Source organism: Ovis canadensis, chromosome 1, assembly GCF_042477335.2.
Source record: "Ovis canadensis isolate MfBH-ARS-UI-01 breed Bighorn chromosome 1, ARS-UI_OviCan_v2, whole genome shotgun sequence".
NCBI classification, from domain to species: Eukaryota; Metazoa; Chordata; class Mammalia; order Artiodactyla; family Bovidae; genus Ovis; species Ovis canadensis.
In genome coordinates, this window is record NC_091245.1 from 237554674 (window position 1) to 237575415 (window position 20742).

Genomic DNA, 20742 nt, shown 5'->3' on the forward strand with positions numbered 1-20742 from the left:
AACTACCAAGCCTGTGCTCTAGAGCCCATGAGCTGCAACTACTGAGCCTGCCTGCTGCAACTATTGTAGCCCATGAACCTAGAGCCTATGCCCCACAACAAGAAAAGCTGCAGCAATGAGAAGGCCATGCACTGCAGTGAAGAATAGCCCTCACACATCGCAACTAGAGAAAGCCCACATGCAGTAACAAAGACCCAGCTCAGCCAAAAAACAAAGTTGGTTTAAAATAGAAAAACCAGCTTATCATGGACAGCCCTTTTATAAATGATGGACCATGCGGTCATGTGATATTCCATGGTCAGAGAGCCTAACTCTATCAGACCCAGAAGTAAGCCTGGAAATGTTTTGAGAAGATTGGTGATTCCCTCCTGCAAATAGCATGATCTTATTCCAAAATGCTGATGAACTTGGTTGTGATTTTTCTAGTGGAGCTTACCAGAAATTCCACATGAAATTGTTTCCCATCACAGCTACCCTTATGTCTTTAGAGTGGCACTGATCTCTGCCTTTCTTCCTGAGCTTGTTATCTTTGTTAACTTACAGTATTGGCAGATGTGGGCAATTTCAGCAGCTTTCACTTGACCTTCCCAATTAAATAACTGTTATTCTACAGGTCTAGTATTAGGGTTCTTACAATTCCTTTGTGCGTCCATTCCAATTATACATTTGGGGAACTGGTGACATCACCCACCTATGGGTATAGAAAAAGGAACCTACTGAAAACCAGACCTGTGATAGGACTCCACTTATTACTTGGCTCCTCTATGCCCCTACTCTAACACAAGAGCTGTAATGGTACTTGAGGTCCCTCGGTATTAATATTAATGCAAACCCCATGTTCAAGAATCATTACAATGTCTGGATTTTCTCTTTCTCATAGTATAAGTTTACCCACGTAAAGCATCATGTCCTTTTGACAAAGAACCAGAAGAATCATCACCATGTCTACTTGCAGCAGCAATTCAAGGCACTTCCTTATGGGGACCCAGCCTCTACTTTCGCGACTTCTGGGTCAGAAAACTGGCTGAGTTTGAAAATGGCAGATAAATATGAACTTATGTTAGGACAGCGTCCTCACGCTCCTGATCATTTAACTTTGATTTCTTTAGATTGTATACATTGAATAGTTTCTGTTGGCCCATCTCTGTTGGCTCAGATGGTAAAGATTCTGCCTGCCTCCTTGGGAGACCTGGGCTCAATCCCTGGCTCAGGATGATCCCATGGAGGAGGGCATGACAACCCACTCCAGTATTCTTGCCTAGAGAATCCCCATGGACAGAGGAGCCTGGCAGGCTACAGTCCATGGGGTTGCAAAAAGTCTCACACGACTAAATGTCTAAGTACAGCACAGCACTAGTTACGAATGTTTCATTAATCATCTCCACAGTTTGTTAATCAAACCCCCTGGTGCCACTCCATCATGATGATTATACCCACATTGTTTCTGACTGTTAAATGCCACCGCCTGTTTTTTTTTAATCTTCTGGTCCTATCAACCCTATTGCTATGAGGAAACCTACCATGAACACTGATCTTTTCCTGAAAGACCCTAAGTTATTCAGTGATACTGGGGTTCCTCTCACTGGTGCATTTCTTATCATATTGGTAAATAGTGTGTTCTCTGGGCCCTCCCGCAGAACTTAGTCAGCTGCTAAACATTTGGACCTTGTATAACATATCTATTCCTGTGCACTCACACTTCTCTAAGCCTTTTGATCTCTACTGTTCGCATGGCAGTTTGGAATTTCTAGCTTAATTAGTAAGAGTCATCTTTTTTTCCAGGATTCTAAAAACCCACAGCCTCCTGGCACTGATTCCCAGGGTCCTTGCCAGCATATTATGTCCTGTGTCATATCCAAGTCAATACTATACCCACCAGTTCCTGATAGTATGTTTCCTAAGTCCTATGACACTCTCTTCCCTCCCTTAACAAGCCCAGCACTTCCCAGACCAGATCATCTTGTCTCTTGACTGTAGTTTTTGTTGTCTGGTGGCCAAGAGAAAAGGTGTAGACAGATTGGAAGGGAGGAAGCTGCATATTTCTTTGCCAAACAATGACTTTTGAATTGTTTCTCAAGCAAAGTGAAAGTGAAGTCACTGAGTCATGTCAGACTCTTAGCGACCCCATGGACTGCAGCCCACCAGGCTCCTCCAACCATGGGATTTTCCAAGAAAGAGTACTGGAGTGGGTTGTCACTGCCTTCTCTGTTTCAGTCATGAAGCTGTCATAATTACTGGGCAAGGGAAATTTTGATGACACATTTAGGGACACATTAAAAGACAAAATTGGTATCACTGTTAGAACATATGAAGATCATCTTTCCCAGGAACTGAAATTAAAATTTTTACAAGAAACCAAAATTCTCAAGCAATATAATCATACCAATATTGTAAAACTCATAAAAGTTATCACACAAATACAGCCTATCTACAAAATTAAGGGACTTGTTCCAGGACGTGATGTCGTCTCCTTTCTGAGAAAGAAGGATGACTTAAAACAGTTAGTGAAATTTTTATTAGATGCTGCTTCTGAATGGCAAATCTCAGGTAAAAATTGTATACACCAGGACCTTGTTGCAAGAAACTGCCTGGAGGTGAAAATAATGTTCTGAAAACCAATGACTTTGGTTTCTGAAAGCCAATGACTTTGGAATGTATCATCAAGAGGATGGTGGTGTGTATACATCTTCTGATTTAAAGCACCAGAAGCTCTCAATTATGGGAGATATCATTCTGAGAGTGATGCATGGAGCTTTGGCATCCTTCTCTGGGAGACCTTCAGCTTAGGGGTCTGTCCACGCCCTTTTTGCCACCAGAGGAGATTTTATCCATCTTTTCAGATTTAAATGAGTTGCCACCTTTTTCTTTGCCTGAAGATTTTGACTTATTTTTTTCCTTGTCTCTCTCATTTGGATAAGCAGACTCACATGGACTTTCACTTTTGTGTTTTGAAACCCCCATTGTTCCATTTTCCTCTTTCCGCCTCTTGGTTAAGTCTGGTGGCACTTCTCGGTCATTGTTTGAGTGATCCCTTTTCCGCTCTTTCCTGTCCTTTTCATCTTTTTTTTCTCTTTCTCTGGATCTTTCCCTTGACTTGTCCAAATCTTTCTTGTCCATTTCTCTCTCCTTATTCTTGGACAGTGGTAGAGGAGTATGATTAATGTAGAGCTTTGCTGAAGACTCCTTGAGTTCGATGAGACTGTCCTGTAGACAATGAATGGAGATGACAGGTGAGCTGGCATAGTTCTCAGAACCCAGAGGAACTTTGGGAAGTATGGCTGTAACCTTTACTGTTGAGGAATGTGATGGAGAAGGATGGGTATCAATTTTGCGATGTTTCTGTTCCCTTTCAGGCTCTGCAATATCTGATCGGGGAACAGGTGACTTCAAGGACCCAGAAACTGGTGTTTTCTCTCCTCCTTTAACATTTTCCTTTGATTTCATTTCCTTTGCTATATCTCGTTCTCTGGACAGCTCCTTCTCTCTTTCCTTTTCTTGAGTTGACTTTGATTCTACATTCGGGACAGTGGTCTTGAATTTCTCATCTTTAGCTTTTTCTTCCTTCTTGAATTTTTCCTTCTCTTTGTCAGATTTAGGTGTTCTTTCCTTCATCTCTCTTGCTTTTTCATCTTTATTTGGCCGTTCTTCCTTTGGTTTTTCTTTACTATCTTTACCAAGTACTCGGGCCTCTGGAGTAGTAGCTGGAGTCTTTTCTTTTTTCTCTTTTTCTTTCTCTTTTCCTTTCTCTTTGTCATTTTCTTTAACAGCTTTGCTGCTGTTAGAGCCACTATTTCCATTACTTGAATTCCCTTTTGGTGCGGCACTAGAAGCTTTATTAACAGCTTTCACACGACACTGAGATCTCTCCTTCAATTTATCAGTGTCCTCGATACTGCTTTCGTCCAACTTAGATACACTTCTGATCAACGATGAAGAAGGCCCACCACCAGGCCCATTTTGTACACTGGCAACTGCATTCCTCAGAGGGGGGTCTTTGTGATGAAACTCATTTTCAGGTATCATGTATGACTTTCTACTTTTCAACTGCCCAGAGTAGCCCATAGCCAATGCATATAGATCTGGCCTCTTCTCTTTTTCCTCTTGGCAGATTTTATGCACTCTTCTTTCCAAAGCCTGACCCAGATTCAAAACTTTTGGGTACCAAGGAAGTATTTTTGTTAGCACAATCAAGATATTCCTGATGTGAGTGTATTCGCCTGTTTCAAGGCAATGTACTGATGCCTTGGTTAGTTTGTAATGCCATTTGTGTACAACATGTCGAAAATTTTCATAGTCTAATTGATCAGCTTTATTTCCACCATCAAATCCAGTTGCTCGTAATATAGTAAGGAATCCTGGATAATTTCCACATTCCTTTTCATATGTGGCTCTATCACTGTGCCACCTGGTCACAGTCTCTAACATGCAGCAAAGGAATCTCCCATATCGACTAGCTTCATTTTCAGTACAGCTTGCGACCGTGTAAATTATATCAGAGAAAACTCGATCATAGCAAAGAAGTGTGGAAAAATTTGGAGTTTTCTGTTGATGTACCAATTCAACAAAACGAGCACAGTAAACAGCATCAATTGCGGAAAAAATACATCGAGGAAATATACACAACTGTAGAAATTTTGTGATGGTCTCATTTTTGGTAGATTTTGCTAAAAGCCAGTTGTCCTTTTCCAGTTTCAGTCTCTGCAGAACTCGCTGTACATGTTCCATCTGTTTCTTTTCTTCTTCGAGAAGCTTGTCCTGAAGGGCAGTACATCGCTCCTTCTCTTTTTTCTTTTTATTTGGAGGCATTTCCTGATTGTCATCAATTGCTTTCATCTGGATTTTAAGTTTATTGACTTCCCGTTCATAGCTGGTATGTGGAACTGCAAGGTCATACATTGTCAATGACCAGAATGTGGCACAGAATTGAGGACTGATGTCATCCCAGACTTTGGAAACGTGTAAGGAAACCACTGCTTCATGAACAGGAGCCATCACCATTTCACATGATGTGATGTACTTATGAACTTTATGCTGCTGTTTACTTCCCTTCTCTGATTTTTTAAGTTCATCATACTTTGACGAAATATGGTGTGCATACATTGGCCTAGACAGGAAAAATGCTGCATCATGAGGTGTGTGAAATTCATTACAGAGCACATCAATTGAAGGCACTTGCTTTATATAATCTTCTGTGCTTAGATTAGATGCTAAAAAACCACCAAACTGTACCAGGGTATCATGGCACTGATCATAGAGTTTTCCCACAAGTTTTAAATGTTTCTCTTCACCTTCCTGAAAGATTATCCCATTCCTCTGCTGAGCCATAAGCAAGCAGAGAGGAAGAGCAAGATCATGGTCTAATAGTGCATCCTTTAATCTCTGGGAGGATTTTTTAGTGTTTCTTATCTGGCCAAAATAACCACCCTCAGCTTTTAGTTGCTCTCCACCAGTCATGGCTTCTAGTTGCTCCATTGTCATTTCTTCTGTAATTTCTATTCCTGCCATTTTTTGTATCACTTCTTTCAGTATAAGCAGGTCAAAACTTTTGCCTGCCTTTAGCTGATTAGCCACATACTGAAGAAGACCAGCAAGATCAATTGGATATTTACGAAAAACTGCACCACAGAAACTAGCCAGACTCTGAAGCCAACTTGAGATTGTTGTGTCGTCATGTTTCATTTTCTCCTTTTCTGGATTAGCTAAAGCTTCAATGATACAATAGGCCAAGACATCATAATTCAACGAAGTGAGGTATTTCAGTGAATCGATTACAGGTGTTATCAAGTTATCATACTTCTGTATTTGTGACAAGATATAATCAAACAAAATGGTTGGATTGCTGTGGCTCAACTTCCCAATTTGTCTTCCAGAAGGCTTCACATTTTCCTTGGTTAGACGCTTCATGATATATTTGGCTCTGTCTATTGTTTGAGCTTTAACTTTTACTAAAAGTGCATGACTGTTGTAAGTTTCATTCTTCCACTGGCCATACAGACGGTATCTATGCTGATACGGAAATATTTTAAACATTCCCCATAGTTCCTCAGACATACAAGCATTGCAGTCCATCAAAGAAAGAGACGGAAGTAATACCTGGTCAGTAATGCTAAGCAAACAGCTAAGGATAACTTCCGTTTTCTCTTTATCTTCTCGTTTGCTTCCATCAGACTGAAACTCCTTCATAAACGACTTGCCTATCCGCACCATTTTTGCGAATAAAATGGGATCGTGAGAAAGGTGGGGACCAAGGTAACAGAACATATTGAAGACGTCTCTCCTCAAATCTTCAAAGCTCTCTGCTTGTTTTGGTGCTCTCTTATTTTGCAAAGCACTAACAGGTGAGCCTTTAGCGCCTTTAGGAACACCAACTCTTCGGTAGAGAGGCTCAATAGTTATATGAATAAGCTTGCAAATAGCAAGGGCTATTAGTTTATGTGAAGCTGCGTAGTATGGCGGCATCTGATCCATAATGCTCTGCGCATGCTGCCAATCCCCAATCTTTAACAAGGCTTCCAACAAACCAAGTTTTTGGTTGTCAGGTGGTTTCTCCATTTTTTCCTCTTTTTCCTTTTCTTTCTCTCTCTCGTCAATTTTATCAGAAGACAATACAACCATTGTAAGTTTTCTAACGATCTGCTTAGCTTCTACAATTTCTTGTTTGTGTTCATCCATAATGCAATTATCAGCTGGAAGAAGATGTACATAAAGATCATCTAAATCAATAAGGTTAAATTGTAGAAGTACTGCTGCAACTCTGTATAAAGATGAAGGAGTCTCTCCAATTGGTTCCTGATAAAACTTGAATTTGAACCCAAGAATATGACACAGTGTTTGCGGTTCACACATACTCATGTAAGATTCTAATAAAGATATAAAGAAGTCATCGTGTTCTGGCCTGCATTCAAACACTTCTAAAATGACATCCAAAACTCTATTGGGATCCAGATTAAAGCATCCTATTAAAGATTTTATATTTTCTAAGATTAAATCACTAGTAATATTTCCAGATAAATCTTGCCCCAGTTCAGCAATCAGTTTGGCATAACCTTCATTTTCTTCTCTTAACAAATTAAATTTTTGCTGCTTATAAAAGAGTTTTGTCTTGATTTTAACTGACTTTTGATTGAATTGCTGTGATTGTTTGATAAGCCCTAACGATTCCAATGTTTCTGGATCCAAGCGTTCCTTTAGAACTGTGTCTGAAACTAAATACAAACATGCTAATACCAATCGTGTAAAATAGTCTCCTTTGCTTTTTTCTTCTAAACAATTTGTCTCAATATCTAATATGCAGAATACATCAGCAAGAATGGAGGGCATATCCTCACGAAATTCACTAATGTCACTAAGAACATTAGATGCCTGTTCATGCTTTAGATTTCCTTTAATGACATGGTATGATAATTCATAAAGAGCTTGCTGGAAATCTCTATAAGTTGAACTATCGTGGCTTTTATTTTCACTGAGGATCCGGCATAAACGTAAAAATTCGCCTCTCCCTGATTTCTCCCAGTTCCTTATCCACTCTACGGGAATCACCACAGTTGCGGCCGCCATCTTCCCCTCACTAGTAACAGAGACGGAACCGGAAGTTGTACGGCGCCGGTCCGCAGCATGGCGGTGCCTGTCTCTGCAGGCCGATTGCTCCGGAGACTGCTCAAGCAAAGGGGGAATGAAAAATTTTCAATGGGGAAAATTGAGCCGTTGATGAATAACCAGATTGTCCAGAAAAAATCTAGGCCATGTTTTTTAGTGTGTAAACTCAAATATCACCATCACAGATCTCGGGGTCTCTCACTGCTGCCTAACCAACAAACTCTGACGTTAGTAAGTAGAGTTGCCTGGTAGAAGTGGAGAATGCAACTTTGTCCAGAGATCCACTACCTTTAGAATTAACTCTGCAAGTTTTTCTGCCCTTTCACAGCAGGAGGCAAATATATATATAGCCACCCAGTAAACCATCTAACTTTCATATTTTTCCCTAAATTAAGTATTAATCACCCTCAGCCTTTATTATTATTCTCTAATGAGTATGGAGAATATATTCATTTTCCTTTACCCTATTGAATTTTTGCTGAGACTTCTGTAGTAAGATTAACAAAAGAAAAACAATCAAAAGTTTAACATGCATACTTCATGGTATACATGGGAGATACTCAGGGAAAAATGAGTAATTTTCCAAGGTAGCTTAAATTTTAGATTTAAATACCATCTTTACTGGTTTCCCTGGTGGCTTAGCAGTAAAGAATCTGTCTGCCAATGCAGGAGATGCAGATTCAGGCTGTTGGCCGGGAGGATCCCTGGAGGAGAAAATGGATACCGATTATTCTTGCCTAGGAAATCCCAAGAACAAAGGAGGCCGGTAGGTTATAGACTGTGGGGTCGCAAAGAATCAGATATGACTAAGTAACTAAACAACAACAACCATCTTAATAGAAAGGGAAGGGGAATATGGGATTCTTAGGGAAGAATAAATAATTTTTAGGATGAGTGGGCCTTTTCAGAAGACTAGATGTTTGGGAATGCATGTAAGAATTAAAGATTTTAAAATTAAAAAAATAAAAAACTAAAAAATGAAAAAAAAAAAGAAGACGACTAGATGGTAGGTATGATAGTCTGTGACAATGTTTGTCACATTGTCACCTTCTATTCTTCTCTTCTTTGATGAGTCAATCTCCCCTGACTGATGCAGTTCCCAGGGAGGGGATCTATGACAGTTGAGTCTCTTTTGGAGGATCTGTCTTTAGGCAAAAAAGGGAGTTCAGAGAAAACCTCTTCCTGCATTTGCTGTTTTTCAAGTACCTACAGCTCAAAATAATCAATATACCAAAATGGCATATTTTAGGGTGGCATGCTCTGAACTCTTGCAGTTGTATTTTGGGGTGACATATTCTGCTACCTTTTAAAGGCACCAAGGACCTCCCAGGTGATGCAGTGATTTAAAAAAAAAAAAAAAAATCTGCCTGCCAATGCTGGAGACACAGAGATGCAGATCAGTCCCTGGATGGGAAGATCCCCTGGAGCAGGGAATGGCAACCCACTCCAGTATTCTTGCTAGGAAAAAAATCCCATGGACAGAGGTGCCTGGCAGGCTACAGTCCATGGAGTTGCAGAGTTAGACATGACTACGCGACTGAGCAAACACGGCACAACGAAGGCATTACTAGAATGAATCATTTGATTCCCCTTTTCTTAATATTACTGTTCCTTCCTGAAATTTATAATACCTGGGACAGTCCCTATTCCCCTCCAAGTTTACCACCTTGAAAGTTTAACAGTTTCACCACTACAGCAGGCCAGGGTACCCATAATCTACCAGCCAACTGGTAGGTGACCCAACTCCAAAATCTTCAGTCTCCTTTCTAGGATGACTCCTGACATTAACAACCGTAGGTTGAATCCCATTGCATCCAGGTGGGTTTTTGGAGAAACTCCTATAACTAACACCCACAGGGAAGTGAAGGAAACAGGGTCGGGTTGAGGGAGAAATTAAACTGATAACAGTTGCAAAGGAAGTCTCAGCTGATCACATGGGGAGCTCTGAAACTGGAATACTCACCCCAGTAGTACATGGGGGTGGTGAAGAAAGGGGATCAGAGGTTAGTTTTGTAACTTCCTATATTTAAGAGTCATTGGATGTGTATTGCTTAGAATATTGGGCAAAGCAGGTCTTTTCACTTAAGGGCAATTCTCGGGGAGAGACTGCTGGGAGAGCTCTGCAGGCCTCTCACAGCCCTGGAGGTTAGGAAAATGAGAGTTTCTGCCTGGAAGGGGAATCTGGGCCATGCAGCAGACACTTTACTTTTGGTTTTGAGAGTCCTATGTGATTTGGGGGCAACGTATTAGATAGATTAATGTTGTTAAAGCTTGTAAGCTCTTAACCACACACAAATGATATAAGGAAAGATAATCTAGAGCTAGGTATGGCAAGGAGATCCAACCAGTCCATTCAGAAGGAGATCAACCCTGGGATTTCTTTGGAAGGAATGATGCTAAAGCTGAAACTCCAGTACTTTGGCCACCTCATGAGAAGAGGTGACTCATTGGAAAAGACTCTGATGCTGAGAGGGATTGGGGGCAGGAGGAGAAGGGGACGACCGAGGATGAGATGGCTGGATGGCATCACGGACTCGATGGATGTGAGTCTGAGTGCACTCCGGGAGATGGTGATGAACAGGGAGGCCTGGCGTGCTGCGATTCATGGGGTCGCAAAGAGTCAGACATGACTGAGCGACTGAACTGAACTGATGGCAAAAGGGAAGATTCAACCTAGAATTATAAACTACAGAAAACTCAGAAGTACATAACTTAACACCCCTGGATAATCAAGGATGGACTGTGTTGGGGAATTATCAAGTGCCCTTGTGCTAAAGCATGGTTTCTTATTTCATAAGTCACCAGAAATTTGAATTTTGTAAGAGGAAAGGAAAGCTTGTTCTCATCTGACTTTCCTGAAGGCTTGTGGTAAAGTAAGAGTTCATGGTGAGATTCTTTGGCAGTTAAAAACAAAAAGTCACATTTCTGAACATTTACTGAGTGGTCAGTATGGAGACCTCAGATAAGCAAATGCACCATCTGGAGGTTTGATTGTGGCTTATTTAAATCTAGAAAGGGCCTGAAAAGTTTGTATACAACTTTAGTTGTGTATTCTGTAGGCAACTGTAAGTGTTGCATAATCTTAATTTTATTCTCTATATCATATTGGTGCATATGTTTGCCATGATTAGACAATGGCCAGCAATAAATAGACTTGAAATAGTGGATTAGGAAGTACTAGTTTTAACTCTTTGATGATTTCTATTATGATAATACAAAAGAAAAAAACCACCAAGCAGGGCATCCCAAAGAAACTGTATAAGCAGCTAAAGTAAATAACCAAAGAGAAGAAGAAAGAGTAAATTTCAAAACAAGAACTTAGGTCTTTGCACAGTTGTCTTCAGATCAGTCAAGTTGTGTTAAAGGGAACCCAGGCAATGGAAAATGTGGGACTCTCTGATCGTCCATTCTCAGGCTAAAAATCATCTAATTAGTTTTTTAAAAATAAACTGACTTGAGTTTGAGATGGAAATAATTATCTAAATTCACTTGGTAATAAAGCAAGTTAGAATTTATTGAGTTATCGTAGCTGTACACTTAGACTTGTAACTAATTTCCTCATTTAGACATCCATTTATTAACAGTTTAATTGCACAAAAATGACTATGTCACTAGGTATTCATTTCCTTTCCCCTTGTTCACTCACACCTACTGTGTTTCAGACATTGCCTGGTATAAGGGATAAAAAATGACTAAGAAACAATTCCTGTCCTCAAGGAACTCACTGTTTAGTAAGGTAGATAGACATGAATATGATACAAGCTACAGAAAAATACAGGAAAGAGAGTGAGTCATTAAATAGAATACTTATTGACTACCTATCATGTTCCAGGTTCTAATATTGATGAAATAGGGATAAAGCATTATATATATTCTCAGTAAACTCATGGGAGGGAATATCTTGCCTGGGCTCAATTGTCTTTGAACGGGAAGGGACATATCATCATCAGACTGGAATGATGTGTGAGAATATGTAAGTTTTGGTAATTTCATACTTAATGATTTCAATAGTCCAACTGAAATAGATTTCTATCTTTTCATAGATAGAAATAGTGCCAAGGTGAATTTTGGCTTCCTCATAGTGCCAAGGTGAATTGGCAAGGTGCCATAGTTCACAGTGCCAAGGTGACTTTTGGCTTCCTCAGTAGTACTTATTCATCTGGTTATAGGAGCTGAGAAGAGAAAATTGTAGATGTCTAGGTTGGAATACTGCCATAGTGGTGAAGATGGAAAGGGAGTATGGGAGCTGAGGATACTGGCAAGAGAACAGTTCAGTAGATTACTGTGCTCTTTGTAGCCGAACATCAGAGATTATAGATTCTAAGCAAAGTCAGGAACAAAGTGAAGGTGACAGCTGAGAAATTGGAAAAAATAAATCAAGTAAATGTAATTTGATGAGACTAATGTGTATGCTAGGGTGACGGAGTAAGAGCTGGAAAAATATGAGATTGTTTTTTGATAGCAAGTTAATGAAGCTTCATGTTTCAAAGGAGGAGACTTCCAAGTCATGATAAGAGCAAGTGAATGTGAAAGCCAGTGGAGTTACAGAGATCAAAGCACCATGAAGGGGCAAGGGCATCAGAGAACTCATCCATTTACAGCTGAGAATAGGCAGAATGATGGTGCAAGTTGGGGTGGAGAGGAAGGAAGTGGTCCTCAGCGGAAGGATGATCACCACCCAGTAGCTCACTTCTCAGGGATCCTCAGAATTACACTGATTGGTACATTCTCTTGCCTGGAGGAGAAGGTAAAGATGCCAGTGAGAATTATCTCTGGGAGGCTGAGTTTTATCTTGGCCCATGCTCTTCTTGTCAGAAAGATCTAAGGTCTCTAAATGAGCATTAAGGAGAGAGAACTTAGTTCTCGATGCAAAACAGGAAGTTAGCAGTATAACCTGAAAGATCTCTTTACTTTATTGTTAATTTCCTCTTTAAAAAGTATTTTCTGCCTGGTTGCTTCCTAATTAGAAGGATGTGGGGCAACAGAAAACTCACTATCCTGGGTCTCAGAAAATCTTTATAACCCAGTTTTATCTCCTGGATGAGATATCACATAGACATTTCATGTAATATCCCTTACCCCATTCCAGAAAAAGTAACAGCATTTGGAAACTAATCTGAGGTAGGAAGAAATACACTGTATTAAAGAAACTAAAAGAAAACCACTGAGATTAAAGGGAGACAATGAGGTGGAACTCTACCTCAGAGAAGGGTGAGGACAATCAAATAAGTAGTGGGCATGAGATTGCTTTTGTATTATAATACTCAAACAGATGTTATCATTGTGCTTATTTTTTTGCAAGTGAGATGCTGAGAGTTACTTTAAGCTTTCTGTATCATTCAGGACACAGTCAGAAAAACACAAACTACTCTAAGACTTCCAAACAGAGGGCTTTAATTACACTGCTTCCTCAATTTGGGTCACCAAGAAATGACAGCTTGGGACAAGGATTTGAGCACATGTGATTTTTCTGAAGGTGTGCTCTTTAAGAAAAGTGAAGGAGAGAGCAAATCAGGATAAAGAAGAAGATAGAACCAAGCAAAGATGGGACTCAAGCCATGCACAGCCTTGGCCTGATCCACAGGGAGTGGTCTCTAGGTCATAAACCCTGCAGAAGAATTGTCCCTCCCTTGACAAAAAAAGGGTCAGCATTTCATAACCATCAGCACTGGCTGCGGCGGCTCTGTCAACTCCATCAGACACATCTCAGAGAAGGAGGCTGGCTTTGAACTCTCAGCAGTCAAAACTCATAGTAGCAGGGCAATGGGTACCTCAGGCCAGTAAGGAGACCTAGAAGGAGCTGCACTATCTCCTGAAACAGCTGGTGAAAAAACAGAGACACCTATGAGGAGATGGTGAGGCCACCCAGAGTTTGGCAAAAGCAGAAAGAAGCTATCATTCCTAGGCCTGGAGGGAAGCAGAAATGATATAAGAGCCCACAGCCAGGATGTTTTGTGGGATGCAGACATGGCAGGCATTAACCAGAAGGAGCTGGGACCATAGGAAGAGGAGCTGCCCGGCAGAAGTCAGAACTAGGAAAGAGATGCTGCCACGCAGGCATGTGTGCTAAGTTGCTTCAGTCATGTCTGACTGTTTGTGACCCTATGGACGGTAGCCCATGGTTCCTCTGTCCATGGGATTTTCCAGCCAAGAATATCGGAGTGGACTGCCATGCCCTCCTCCAAGGGTTCTTCTGGAACCAGGAATCAAACCCACGTGTCTTATGTTTTGTGCATTGACAAGCAGATTCTTTACCTCCAGCACCACTTGGTGTTGCCATAAATGCCATGAAAATCAAAAGAAAAAAAAAAAAAAAAAGAGGGAAAACATCACTGCCATCTTCCTTCCTCTGACCCCACTCTTGCCTCCCATTGGATGAATGAACCTACCCACAGCCTGAGGAAGGTCATTCCTTGCCATTCAAACCAGGGCAGGAGAAATTTGAGAAATAGACTCAAAGTCAACACATTAACTGGGCACCCACTAGAGAAACTGAGAGCAGCTACTGTTAGGAAGGTGAGGGCCATTATTTGAGGGCAGAGTGTTTAGATATAAGATTCTCCACATTTAGTGAATCTTTGGATTTGCATAAGGAAAGCTGGTTAAGACATGGAGTCTCTGAAGAGGCAGCTATCCAAACAAAACCTGGGGGATCCAGAGCCAATTTGCAACCCCAAAGGTTGCTCTGCATAAGGAAGTAGATTTATGAGTACAGTGCTTATTATTAATTTCTAGTGAATATTCTGAGGATATACAGGTATCCCCTCTAACTTCTTACCTTTGCTACTTTCTAAAGGAGTAAAATTCTATTTATAGGAAATTGGGGAGAGGGGTGGCAGGGAGAAAAGATGTCAGTCATCTTTGGGAAAGAAAAGAGAATTGTTAGAACCATTCCTGATCTTGAAAACCTATATCAGCAACACAGCTTTGGCAATAGCATAGAGGGTTCCTGGGGAATGGAAACCAAAAGGGCAGTTGGGTAAAAAAAAAGATATAACAAAATAAAATAGACCAAGACAGCACAGAGGTTTTGGAAACTAAATAAACTATTTTTGTCATTCATTCCTCAATTAAAATTGATTTCTGCATTTCAAATCTGCCCTTTTATTTTATTGATCACATTGCCTCTTTTCATAAAAAAATATGCTATCACATTTCTCCCCAAAGTGACTCTGAAAATGTGCACTATGTGATAACTTGCAAGATACTTATTTAACACTTTAGAGAAATGATCTATAGACATTTTGATGAAATGCTTTATCCCAGTCTCATGCTTGGTTGGTGGTATTTTACAGGTTCTTTTGCAAGTAGGTTCATTTAAAAAAAAAAACAAACATTTTTTTCAGGTGGTGATGAGAAATGGGTAATTTATAACTTGATAATATCATACCTAGGTGCTTCATTGTCTTGGGACTCATATATCTTGATTGAATATAAAACATCACTATTTGAGTCTTAGAAAGTATTTGCTAATAGATATTTTTCTTCCTTATTAATGAGAATTAAAGGATTCTGGAGGCAGAAAGTTCTAATCAATTCAAGCATTACTACTTGTTTCCCTGAGGAGCCTTTCAGAGATCAAATTCATGTTTTCATGCAAGAACTTTCTGAAGAACTTGAAGCAACTGTTAAAGCATCTGGTAGTTTAAATGGTTCTTTCTGAGAAATATTAAACATTAGCTTTCTAAAATTGCACGATTATAGAAAGAATAAAATGAATTCATGTACTAGAGTGGACTGAGGGTTAGCAAACAAGTTCCATATAGGAAGAAACATGGTTAGCTTTTTAATTTTTCTGCTTTAGGATCTCCCCTTTCATATCCCTAACATCATCATTCTTTTGTCTTAATGTTACACAATGGTGGGAAATGACAAGAAAGAGAATGCTGAAGAGGTATCAGTAGAAAAAAGCTGCCAAGAAGAGGGTGTTGTGGGATTTTAAATAGACTAGAGAAGGGACATGGGTCTGGGTGTAGGGAGTAGAGTTTTGAGCAGAAAGTCATATTTTGAGGTCATCTAGTCTCTCTTACACCCTTTAAGTAAAATTGTACCTGATATAAAATAGAACATGGGAAACATAAGAAAAAGCCCCTGAAGTATTACTTAAATGTTCTCTCTGCTGGCACCCCTATTCCCATAATCATAAAAGCCCCAAATACATGGCTTGATTTCTACAAGTTACTGAAACCAATTAACCCATGAATTTTGTCACCATCTCATTAAATGGGAACACAAAGAGATTTTTTTTTTTTCTTTCAAAAAGAAGCCTCATTCTTGGATCCTATGGCTTTTATCCAGTTTTCCAGAAGCTGTCCTTCCCTCACTCTGGCGTCTAAAGTCCATCACCATCATCAGCCATGTATATCTACCGGGCTCCTGCCTTGTGGGACACAAATTGACCTGTGCTATGTGCATGAGTGTGTGTGTGTGTGCTCTGTCGCTTTAGTCTGTGTCTGACTCTTTGCAACCCTACGGACTGTAGCTTGCCAGGTTCCTCTGTCCACGGGATTACCCAGGCAAGAATACTGGAATGGGTTGCCATTTCCTCCTCCAGGGAATCTTCCCAACCCAGAGATCGAAACTGCATCTCCCACATCTCCTGTATTACAGGTGGATTCTTTACCCACTGATCCACCTGGGAAGCCCAACCTGAAATATGGAGGATACAAATAAAGGGGACTGGGCTCTGCCACTTAGGAACTCCAGACCTCGCCACCTCAGTATGACAGCCTGGTACCCTCCTCTTCCACCTTTTAGTGATTCTACCATCCCTGAAGCTTGAGACAGCTGCCCCCTTTCTATGAGTTCTCCAGTATGAATCTCCCTTACTTTCTGGAATTAGGAACTATAAAAATAGAGAAAGAGAGTTATCATAGGCCAGGAGATAGAGTAGCCAGGAGATACTTTTGAAGCAAAAAGACATGAAAAGCTCAGCCTGGAAGAATCAGCCAGAATGGTTCAAGCATGGAGGGGTAGGAAGGACTGTCTAATGATGGAAATGATGCATGAAAGGGGCAGAGGTGTGGAGTCAAAAATCCAGTCTGCGTTTTGGTTAAACCACTTTGAAAAAATTCTGTGTAGGAAAGTAATGATGGCATAGGTTAGTGGTTCTCAAATTTTAAGTCAGTGTTGTCCAAGAGAAATGTGTGTGTGTTTATGTGTGTATGCAATCATGCACTCGGCCGTGTCTAATTCTTTGTGACCCCATGGACTGTACCCTCCAGGCTCCTCTGTCCATGGGATTTCACAGGCAAGAATACTGGAGTGGGTTGCCATTTCCTTCTCTAGGGGATCTTCCCCACCCAGGAACCTGTGTTTCCTCCATTTGGCAGGCAGATTCTTTACCACTCTGCCACCCGGGAAGCCCAATGCAAGCCATACATGTAATTTCTAGCAGGCACATTAAAAAAGTGAAATAGGTAAAATTCATTGTAACAGTACATTTCCTTTAACCTGCCCAAAATAATTTCAACATTTTATTAGTTTAAAATATCATTTACATGACTTTCATATCCTCCTTTTGTACTGGATCTTTAAATTTTATTGTGTTCTTGATATTATAGTCCATCTCAATTTGGACTAGCCACATCTCAAGTGCTCAATAACCACAGGTAGCTACCACATTAGACAGCACAGCTTTGATATACGTCAGAATCTTATTGAAATACAGTTTTCTGGTTTCATCCCAAGGATTTCTGATTCACAAGATCTGGGGTGAGGTCCAATAATTTGCATTTCTAGCAAGTTCTCAGGTGATGCAGATGCTCCTGGTCTGGAACCACTAGTTTGCATAAGTGGCTTTCAAACCTGGCTTCAAATTAGAAATACCTAAGTTAAGGAAATGGCAATCCACTCCAGTACTATTGCCTGGAAAATCCCATGGACAGAGGAGCATGGTAGGCTACAGTCTATGGGGTCGCAAAGAATCGGACATGACTGAGCAACTTCACTCTTCACTCACTCAAAGAGCGGTGAAGGCAATGGCACCCCACTCCAGTACTCTTACCTGGGAAATCCCATGGATGGAGGAGCCTGGTAGGCTGCAGTCCATGGGGTCGCTAAGAGTCGGGCACGACTGAGCGACTTCACTTTTGCTTTTCACTTTCATGCATTGGAGAAGGAAATGGCAACCTACTCCAGTGTTCTTGCCTGGAGAATCCCAGAGACAGTGGGCCCCCGTCTATGGGGTCGCACAGAGTTGGACACAACTGAAGTGACTTAGCAGCAGCAGGAGCAAGTTAAAGAGAAACACTTATCCTCCAGTCCACACCCCAGGTCACTTAAACCATAAGCTCTAGATGTCAGGTCAGGAAAAGTGCTCTTTCAAAACATTTCCCAGGGGATTTTAATTATCAGCCCAGTTAAAGAAACACAGAAGTGGTAGGAGAAAGTACCAGAAAGATGTTTTAGGAGGGCTAAAATTTTAAAAAGAGAAATAGACTAAATCTAATAAGTAACAGGGAACCTCAGTAGGCATTTAAACAGGGCAGTGATATACAGTGAAAACATTGTTTTATTGAGTTGCCTGCACTGGTAATGACCTGCATCAGGAAAGGGCTTAGAGCAGGATTTAAAATTGTTCAAGGGCTCCATGAGTTTGGGGCAATGGAAGGAGGAGGTGGATGAGGGTCAAATAAGAGTTAGATACAGTGTGTTCAGTTATATAACTATTCTACAGAGTGATGAATGAGGGGTATAAGTTAAACATCAACATGCAAATTGTGTTCATTGTTTAATAGAGCAACAATGTAGCAGTCACACACCAAAATGCCTACAAAGGCCATGTAAGAAAGGTAAGGAAAAAAAAAAAAAAAGGAGAGGACCACTAGGAGTAAATTCATATGTATACATCCTGTGAATGATGGAAGCTGAAGTTTGATTACATTTCTTGAGTTCTATCTCTAGAGGCCATCTCCTCATTACAGGACCCACTATATGCCTCACCTTTCTTGCCCCTAACAATTTTTTTTTCCCTTGGACCAGACTGGAAATTTCATTAGGACTCCTAGTCTCTAGGCAGTAGAGTCTTTGTCTGAGCCTCTGACTTCAGATTGAAACTTTGTGAAAATAGATTATCAAAATTACTTAAAGTCAGTGGAAACTACGAACAAAAGCCAACAAAAGTCACCTGTTCCTTGAGAAATGATCCCCAGTTTGGGAGATGGGGGTGTGTGGGTATGGATGAAAAAGTATAAATTCATGATGAAAATAAGATACCACAACCTGAAACATTATGTCTCAAATGCCACAGGCACACACTCTGGAACATTAACTGTTGCATATATGCCACAGAATTTAGATCACAGAAAAGCACTAGGGGAAAGTCATAATAATAAGTGACACTCTGGTATCACAGGGCCTACCTGCATCCCCTCACTTATGCAATTTAACCTAACAGGATTGAATGCTGTTGCTGTTCAGTCACTAAGTAAGGTCTGACTCCATGGACTGGAGCACACCAGGCTTTGTGTCCTCCACTATCTCCTGGAGTCAGCTCAGATTCATGTCTATTGAGTCAGTGATGCTATCTAACCATCCCATCCTCTGCCACTCCCTTCTCCTTTTGCCTTCAATCTTTTCCAGCATCAGGGTCTTTTCCAGTGAGTCAGCTCTTCGCATCAGGTTATCAAAGTATTGAAATGTCAGCTTCAGCATCAGTCCTTCCAGTGAATATTCAGGACTGATTTCCTTTAGGATTGACTGGTTAGATCTCCTTGCAGTCCAAGGGACTCTCAAGAGTCCTCCAGCACCACAGTTCAAAAGCATCAGTTCTTCAGTGCCCAGCCTTCTTTGTAATCCAACTCTCACATCCATACATGTGATGAATGGGTCACATGTATGTGATTCAAAAAAAATAAATAAATAAAATAGATTTCATTATATGGACCTTTGCAGGCAAAGTGATGTCTCTGCTTTTTAATATACTGCCTAGGTTTGTCATAGCTTTTCTTCCAAGGAGCAAGCATCTTTTAATTTCATGGGTGCAGTCATCATCCACAGTGATTTTGGAGCCCCAAGAAAATAAAGTCTTTCACTGTTTCCATTTTTTTTTTTCACATTGATTTGTCATGAAATGATGGGACCATCTTAGTTTTTTGAATGTTGAGTTTTAAGCCAGCTTTTTCACACTCCCCTTTCACCTTCAACAACAGCCTCTTTAGTTCCTCTTCACTTTCTGCCATTAGGGTAGTGTCATATGCATAACCAAGGTTATTGATATTTCTCTCAGCAGTCTTGATTCCAGTGTGTGTTTTAACCAGCCTGGCATTTTTAATGATGTACTGTGCATAGTAGTTAAATAAGCAAGGTGACAATGTACAGCCCTGATGTACTCCTTTCCCAGTTTTGAACCAGTCTGCTGTTTCATGTCCAATTCTAACTATTGCTCCTTGACCTGCATACAGGTTTCTCAGGAGGCAGATAAGGTGGTCTGGTATTCCCATCTCTTTAAAAATTTTTCACAGTTTGTTGTGATCCACACAGTCAAAGGCTTTAGCATAGTCAATGAAGCAGAAGTAGATGTTTTTCTGGAATTCCCTTGTTTTTTCTAATCCAGTGGAGGTTGGCAATTTGATCTCTGGTTCCTCTGCCTTTTCTAAATCCAGCTTGTACATCTGGAAGTTCTTGGTTCACAAACTGTTGAAGCCTAGCCTGAAGGATTTTGAGCATCACCTTGCTAGCATGTGAAATGAGTGCCATTGTGTAGTAGTTTGAACATTCTTTGGCATTGCCCTTCTTTGGAATTGGAATGAAAACTAACCTTTTCCAATCCTGTGGCCACTGTTAAGTTTTCCAAATTTGCTAGCATATTGAGTGTAGCACTTTCACAGCATCATCTTTTAGGATTTGAAATAACTCAGCTGGAATTCCATCACCTCCACTAGCGTTGTTGGTTGTAATGCTTCCTAAGGCCTACTTGACTTCACACTCCAGGATGTCTGGCTCTAGTTGAGTGACCACACCATCATGGTTATCTGGATCATTAAGACCATTTTTTGTACAGTTCTTCTGGATATTCTTGCCACCTCTTCTTAATATCTTATGCTTCTGTTAGGTCTGGTTAGGTTCAGTTGGGTATATCTTTTCCTTTTTCCCTGCCCTTTAACTTCTCTTCTTTCCTCAGCTATTAATATTTGTAAAGCCTCC

The 20742-nt window shown here is 40.5% G+C and overlaps 1 protein-coding gene across 2 annotated transcripts in view; it reads right to left on the bottom strand.

Annotated features, from left to right (window-relative positions):
* Window positions 1–20742, bottom strand: part of LOC138424848 (THO complex subunit 2) — a 148592-nt gene that overhangs the window by 17886 nt on the left and 109964 nt on the right. Inside the window, exon 4 of one of the 2 annotated variants that reach the window (XM_069562290.1) lies at window positions 1117–8300. The exons of the other annotated variant lie outside the window; for it this stretch is intronic. Within the exon in view, the coding sequence (XP_069418391.1) occupies window positions 2779–7557 (4779 nt within the window). The 5' untranslated portion in view covers window positions 7558–8300 and the 3' untranslated portion in view covers window positions 1117–2778. Of the gene's footprint in view, window positions 1–1116; window positions 8301–20742 lie in introns of those variants that run through there. 2 annotated transcript variants of the gene reach the window in all.